At 39.0% G+C, this 7578-nt stretch overlaps 1 protein-coding gene across 1 annotated transcript; it reads left to right on the top strand.

Moving 5' to 3' along the window:
• Positions 1-307: 307 nt before the first annotated feature.
• LOC114274107 (protein ACCELERATED CELL DEATH 6-like) lies at positions 308-2989 on the top strand. The gene is made up of 3 exons (XM_028215970.2): positions 308-1296; positions 1393-1925; positions 2145-2989. Exons 1-3 carry the CDS (start codon positions 444-446, stop codon positions 2817-2819), a joined length of 2061 nt encoding a protein of 686 aa, XP_028071771.2. The 5' UTR covers positions 308-443; the 3' UTR covers positions 2820-2989.
• The last annotated feature ends 4589 nt before the right edge of the window (positions 2990-7578 follow it).

The raw sequence follows: 7578 nt of genomic DNA, 5'->3' as shown, positions 1-7578 counted from the left end.
CCTGCCTTTGAGGTAGTTGATTGCTGGCAAAATTTAACCCAACTCAAAAGAAGATATCCATTACTGAAACACCAATGAAACTCAGCCACATGCCACAAAAAAGTCCAGGATCGATCGGAAAACAGTGTAAGATCTCAAAAAGAGTCAGTTAGAAAATTCAGTCATTTCACACCCTCTAAAATTTAAACTTGAGTCACTTCTATGAAGAGAACCACTAAGTCAAGTTGAACTTGGATTTTCCACCTTCCACTGTGAGTCCCACTATCTAGGACATGAAATATTTACCAAGCTTTGCATTTGAAAATTCAAAGTCAAGCATGTGTGTCTCTTCCTACTTCCTTCCTTCCTTCCTTCCTCTAGGATCACATTACATTTTCCTTTTTGGTTTTAATCATCAGAAAATATACTTTCATTTTTGCGATTTGTTGCATTAGTTTTTTGAGATGGTTTATCTCGACATGAAGATAGAAATAGAGAGGGGATTGCAATGGAAAGGTCGAAACAAGAGGATTGAACGTTTAATGTCAAGGTCAGTCTCCAACAAAGAATCCGGTGGTCCAAGTGATCACAGTTTAGGATCAAAGTTGAAACAGCCAATGCATTCCGGTGTTATTGTTGAAGATCGTGTGGAAGATCAAAGCATGGACCTTGAATTGTACTGGGCTGCAACAAAAAACAATGTTGATGCCTTCATTGATGTATTAGAACAAGTTTCAGTAAAGAAGGAACAATCATTACTGGCAATTTTTTATGAGGTAAGTCCCATGGGAAATACATTGCTTCATATCGCGGCAAGCTTTGGAAACGAAGAGACTGTGGGGCTGATAGCTTACCACTTTCCGCCACTTATCAAGAAAAGAAATTCTGATGGAGATACCGCATTGCATGTTGCTGCAAGAGCTGGACAAGAATTAGCAGTGTCGATTCTTGTTCAACTTGGAAAAGATTTTGTGGATTCGCCTTTTTTGTGTTCTAAAAATGGTGGGAAAACTAAGAGAGATGTTGATTGGGACGATAATCTGCTTTTAAGGGTAAAGAATGAAAAGGGCAACGTAGCCTTACACGAGGCCTTGATGAACGGTCACCAAGTTGTAGCTTATTATTTGATTGCGGTTGATCCAGAAGTGTTATATTATCTGAACAATGAAGAGAAGTCAGCTTTGTGTCTGGCTGCTGAAGCAGGGTATGTGGAACTTGTTACGCATATTCTGTGTGATACAGTTGGGATTGGAAACACAGATGAAAGGATTAAAGGGAAATCGCCTATTCATGCTGCCATTTTAACTAGAAACCGAGGTAATTCCAAATATCAAAAAAACTAAAAGCTTATATATTCTTGAATTCTCTTTGGTTTTTGTTTAATTGTTTCTCAATTGATTTTAAATATCCCAGGTGTTTTAGATGCCTTATTGAAGTGGGAACCAAGGTTAATTCGATTAGTAGATGAAGAAGGAAGTACTCCACTTCACTTGGCTGCATATTTAGGCTATCTTGAAGAGGTTCAGTACTTGTTAGGAAGGGAAAGTTCACTTGCTGTTGCAAGGGACAACAATGGCTTATTTCCGATTCATTTGGCATCAATTAAAGGCCATGTTGATGTTGTCCGGGCGTTGCTTCAATGTTGGCCTGATTCGAGGGAATTGCTGAATTGTCATGGTCAGAATATTCTTCATGTTGCTGCCAAGAGCGGAGGACATAACATGGTCAGCTACATTCTTCAAACTCCTGAGCTCGAAAAGCTTATAAACATGAGGGATAAGCACGGAAACACTCCCTTGCATTTGGCAACCATGGATTGGCACCCAAAGATTGTCAATCTCCTAACATGGGATCGCAGAATGGACCTAAAAGTATTGAATAACGAGGGTATGACAGCTCTTGATTCTGCCGAACACTACATGGAAAGAATGCCCTCATTTCGAAAGGTATGCATTCAGCTAATTGATATTTTCTTCTTCTTCTTTTTGATTTAATTGATTTGCATCAATTCCACTTAACAGTAATCATTGTTGACCAATTTCTTTTCATAATACTATTGATCGTTATTTAGCATCAACTAGAAGGAATTTTAGTGGATTGCTATTTTTAATTGCCGTTAAGTGGCCATAACTTCAATTTGCCCCAAGTTAAATTTTGTCGTGCAGCGGTTAACATGGACTGCGCTGAAGGCTGCGGGTGCACCACGAGCTTACTGTAGAAAGGCCATCAATGCTAAAAAGAAAGAGAGACTAGCTTCTATGCAATTGGAACAACTGAGCATTGACAACTATAAGGACCGAGTAAACACTCTTCTGTTGGTGTCCACCCTCGTCGCCACTGTAACTTTTGCAGCCGGTCTCACAATGCCAGGTGGCTATAACAACAACTCTGACCATGATCAGGGCATGGCTACTATGCTAAAACACAAATGGTTTCACATGTTCATTTTCTGCGACACGATAGCCATGTATAGCTCCATCATTGTTTCTGTTTCACTCATCTGGGCTCAATTAGGGGACCTCAATTTGGTGCTCACTGCCTTCAGATTGGCACTGCCACTACTTGGGATCGCTCTCACCATGATGTCTTTAGCATTCGTTGCTGGAGTGTATGTTGTAGTGAGCGTTCTCAATTGGCTCGCCCATGCTGTTCTAATCATGGGCATGGTTTTTCTTACCATTCTGATAGTTCTCTTCATTCCACTATGCATCCCGGTTTCGTCAAATTACCCTATTTTACGCTACGTCTTCTACTATCCATTTTGTTTGCTGGTATTTGTAACCAGAAGTTACACGCAAGATGATTTGGTAGAGTATAAGTCACTTTGGTGGATGCTATGACATCCATATTACAGGTTGTAACTCTTTCTATTAGTATTGTCGATCTTTATTTACTATTTAGTATTCCTTGCTTCATTCTCTCTTTCATTTTTGTTGCTGTTGTACTTGTACATCAATGTGAGATACAAATTTTAATCAGAGATAATTCAAGAGATTGAGTTTTGACCAAATTAAACTGCAATTTTAAAATATTGTGTTTTGATGTGCTCTTGAATTCTAGTTCTTTTATGCAGTTCATGAATTAGGGCTGTCAGCAACTTTCATTAGAATATTGCATGTCAAATATCTTTTGAGTGCTTTGGTGTTCAAACTTGAAAATATCAGAAAGCAATTTTCCACACAAAATTGGTTGAGTTATAATTGTTGATTTGTATTGTAATCATTTTTAGCAAATTAGATATGTTATAGTACAAATGAGCAAAGCTAGAAAGTACAAGCTAATCAAAGCAAGAAGTAGAGGCTGATCATTGTTAGGTGGTGTTTGGCAGAGCAGAACTTCTCAAAGTCCTTCCTGAAAGTGGAAGTTCTTTTAAAATCATTTTGTACCACCACTTGAGTGATACTCCTAATTGGTATTTTTAAAAAACAATAAAAACAAGACTAAAGCCCCGTTTGGTAGAGCTGTGGGAAAGTGCTTATAGCTTATGCCTAAACAGCTTATAGCTTATAACTTTCAGCTTAAGCTGATTTCCAGCTTATTCTTAAAGCATATCCTGCCCCACTCAAAGAATAAGCTGTTTTCTGACTTCCACAAAGCTATAAGCTATAAGCTATAAGCTAAACCAAACACATCAAAATAGCTTAAATTAAGCTGAAAGCTGAAATAAGCTGAAATTAAGCTGTACCAAACAGGGCCTAAATTAGGCATTGCCCTTCTATATTTGGTCATTTTTTCAATTTGGTTGGCCATTGGAGTTTTTTGTTTTTTTTTTTTTTCACTTTGATCCTTTATATTTTAAGTTTTTCTCAATTTACTTCTAAAATTAACTTTTGTTTATAATTAGACAAAAAATGCCACATAATATAAAAAATATATTATTATATTGAGATTTAGGTTTGTGTCAAAGATGTGAGTTGTACATAATAAATAAATAAAAAAAGGTCATGTGGCTATCAATGTGTCATTTTCTATCTAATTTTGAATATAAGTTAGCTTTTGGAGTAAATTAAAAAAAATGAAACATGGAGGGTTAAAGTGAGAGAAAAATAACTTTAAAGGCCAAATTAAGAAACGGTCAAACATAAAAGACAAAGCGAGGGGAAAAAAATTAAAGGCCAAAGTAAGAAATGATTAAATATAAAAGAGACAAAGTATAATTTATATTGAAAGTAAATAACAAAAATATTTGAGACTTCCAAATTTTGTGACCAGCATGACCCCCAATTGTTTAGTGACCACTCATTATATTTTTTTTCCCCTCCCCCTCTCTCTCTCCCTCTCCCTCCTCTTCCTCTTTCTCACAAATGTGTGGAGATTGTGAAGGTCTGTAGTGGGATTGAATAAATAATATAATATTATGTACATAGTAACATAAAACGATATAAAAAAAGAAAAACAAAAAAGTGATACATAACCATTAGAAAGTGAGGGCGGGCACAGGTTTTGTTTCTCCCAACCAGTAGGAATGGCAACGGGGCGGGGCGGGGCCGGGGATCACACTCCCCGTCCCCGATCCCCGTTGGTGGAAATACCCCCGTCCCCGGCCCCGATCCCCGACGGGGAGCCCATAACCGCCCCCGTCCCCGTCCCCTAACGGGGATCGGGTTTCCCCGTCCCCGAAATTCCCCGACCAAAAAATTAAAAAAAAAAAAAAATCTAAAAAACATATTTCAACAACAAATCTAACAGAGATCAAAAATAGATTTTAACAACAAATCTAACAAATTTCAACAACAAATCAGAGAGAGAGAGAGAGATTTTCAACAACAGATTTCATTTTCTTGATCTTCATCAACAAATAGATCAAAAAATCTAACACATTCATCAACAAATCTAACAGAGATTAACATGTTCATCTTCATCATTTCCAGATCTGAAGAACAAAATCAAAAAACAGAGAACAAAATAAAAAAAAACAGAGAGAGAGAGAGAGAGGGGAGGAGATATCGCGAGAGAGAGAAAGACAAGGAGATACCATGAGAGGGAGAGAGGAGGAGCTGAGGTGAGGAACGACGGTGCGGGAGGAGGCGTCGCCGACCAAACCAGGAAGGGGGAGAGAGAGAGAGAGAAAATGAGATACCATAAGAGAGAGACGATAGCGTGAGAGAGAGAGAAGAAGAAGCCGCTGCTGACCAAAACGGTGAGGAGGAGTTGCGGTGAGGAGCGGCGGTGAAGGAGTTCCGCCAGAGGAGGAGCGGCGGTGAGGGAGGAGCCGTTGCCGACCAAAATGGTGAAGGAGAGGCGGTGAGGAACGACCGTGTATGTGAGAGAGAGAGGGAGAAGATGTTTGTGCGTGGGTGTGCTGCGTCTACCAACAGCCCAAACCCTACACACTCTCACACATATATTATATATAGAAGGGGCAAAATAGTAATTTCACACCGGGGGGCAACCGGGGCGGGGATCGGGGACGGGGACGGTGTCGGGGTCGGGCCGGGTCCGGGGCTGAAACATGTATCCCCGTCCCCGGCCCGAATATTATCGGGGATTCAATTTTTAATACCATCCCCGGCCCGTCGGGGGTATTTTTCGGGGAATAACCGCTCGATTCGGGGTCGGGGGATCGGGTCCCCGTCAGGCCGGGTTCCAATTGCCATCCCTACCAACCAGGGGCAAAAGCAGCATGTGACTAGTGGGGTCACGTGCTCCCAGATTTTGAATTTTTATTTTTATTTTTTTGGTAAATATAAAAAAAAATTAAATAAAAAATTATAAAAATATTATTAGAGTGAAATGTTAATGACATTTTAAAAATTATGAAAACAATAATGGTTATTTTGATTGAAAATGAAGAGACTATTATAAATAAACTATATTAGTTATGAAATTTTTTGAATATAACGAAGATATCATTATTAGTGATATGCAAGTATAAGTAATCTCACTATAAAGATATGAAATTTATTAGATTGTTAGTAACATTTGACATGTGAGGTTCACTTTTTATGCATTTATTTACCATTAGTGGATGATATTACATACCAATGATAACATGGTATTACCATTATATTGAATTTTTAATCAAATTTTGTATCAAAAAATAATTTATCATTATATAATTTATTTTAAGGCATACATCCATATTTTTTTTTTTGTATTGTCCATGATACACTAGTTATAAATAATATATTTTTTTTATGCTTCCTGAAATCAATCGTAAAAAATTTACGTGAAATATTTTTTGTAAAAGTTATTATAATTAGTAAGTGCCTCCTCTAAATTAAATTTCTGCCTCCGCCGCTGCTCCAAACCTAATCTATCTGATCCCCGCCTCAATTATATTTATTAAATATGTATAATATATAATTTGATTTTTATTATAATAAACTTAAAATACTAAAATACTATATTAATATTAATTTTTACTCATTTGTTTTTTATTTTATATATTATAATTGTTAATGTATAATTGTTAATAGCTGTTATAGCATCATAATTGTTAGTGTATAATTGTTAATAGCTGTTATAGCATCATAGCTTAGCATTATAGCTTTAGCACTTTATCTTGTAAATTCTTTATGCTTTCGGTGGGCATCCAATGCATCATATTCTCTCTATAAAGAGAGTGCATTCTCTTTGTAAAACACACAACATTACAGATTAATACAGAGCTATTCAATTGCTCTCTCTCTCTCTCTCTCACTCTCTCAAACTATTGTTTCATATACAGTTGCTCTCTCTCTCTCTCTCACTCTCTCAAACTATTGTTTCATGGTATCAGAGCCCAGTGTTATATTTCTAGCAATTTTTGATTTTGGTGTTTAGTCCCGTACACAGTGGCACTACATCAAACCGCTCGGAATTTCCTCACGATTCCAACGGCACCAAGCCCGTCCTCAGAAAACCTTCCACGCGCCCACATGCGCCGCCTTTGTCCTCGGCACGTCACCACTTCCGCCACCACTCTCACACGCGCCTGCACGCACCATCTGTTGCTGCTTACTTCCCCCACGCGCCCACACGGGCCCACACGTCCGCGGCTGACGTCAGCCCTGCCGCTCCCGTACGCCGCGCCTGCTACTGTGCGCCTCTCGTGCGCCGCTTCACTAGTGTGCACCCGCATGCGCCAAAACAGCTACCGTGTGCCGCGCCTGCGCTTGTCCACTACCGTGCGCCGCCGCCTTCTTACTAACGTGCTCCTCCCTACACTCTGCTAACGTGCGCCGCTGACATCATTGCTGACATCATCTCTGTACAGCATATATTTCCTTGCTATTTTCGACCTTCCGGATTCACTGGTACACTCTGTTTTACCTAATTTTGCTCCTACAGGTCTATTCCTATTGCTTTAACCCTATTGAACCTCTATTATGGATCGTCATGATGCCTCCCATCCCATTTCCGTTATTTTGAATGGTTCCAACTATGTTCTGTGGGCCCAAGCCATGTTTTCCTTCCTCAAAGGAAAGAAGCTCTGGCGAATTATCACCGGGGATGTAACTAAACCGGTGAAAGACGGTGACACTAATGAAACTGGTGCTCCTACTGCTACATATGAAGATCGACTTGAGGAATGGGACAGTAAGAATTGCCAAATCATTACCTGGTTTCGTAATACCTCTGTTACCTCTATTAGTCTTCAGTTTGGTCGCTTTCAGC

This window comes from Camellia sinensis, chromosome 8, assembly GCF_055761805.1.
Source record: "Camellia sinensis isolate YWXY chromosome 8, ASM5576180v1, whole genome shotgun sequence".
NCBI classification, from domain to species: domain Eukaryota; kingdom Viridiplantae; phylum Streptophyta; class Magnoliopsida; order Ericales; family Theaceae; genus Camellia; species Camellia sinensis.
This window is presented reverse-complemented; position numbering and strand designations above follow the sequence as displayed.

Excerpts from the sequence above, each read along its gene's own strand:
- LOC114274107 (XM_028215970.2), top strand. The coding sequence starts at position 444 with ATGGTTTATCTCGACATGAAGATAGAAATAGAGAGGGGATTGCAATGG. Across the intron at positions 1,297-1,392 it reads CATTTTAACTAGAAACCGAG|GTGTTTTAGATGCCTTATTG; the intron begins GTAATTCCAAAT and ends TAAATATCCCAG. Across the intron at positions 1,926-2,144 it reads GAATGCCCTCATTTCGAAAG|CGGTTAACATGGACTGCGCT; the intron begins GTATGCATTCAG and ends TTTGTCGTGCAG.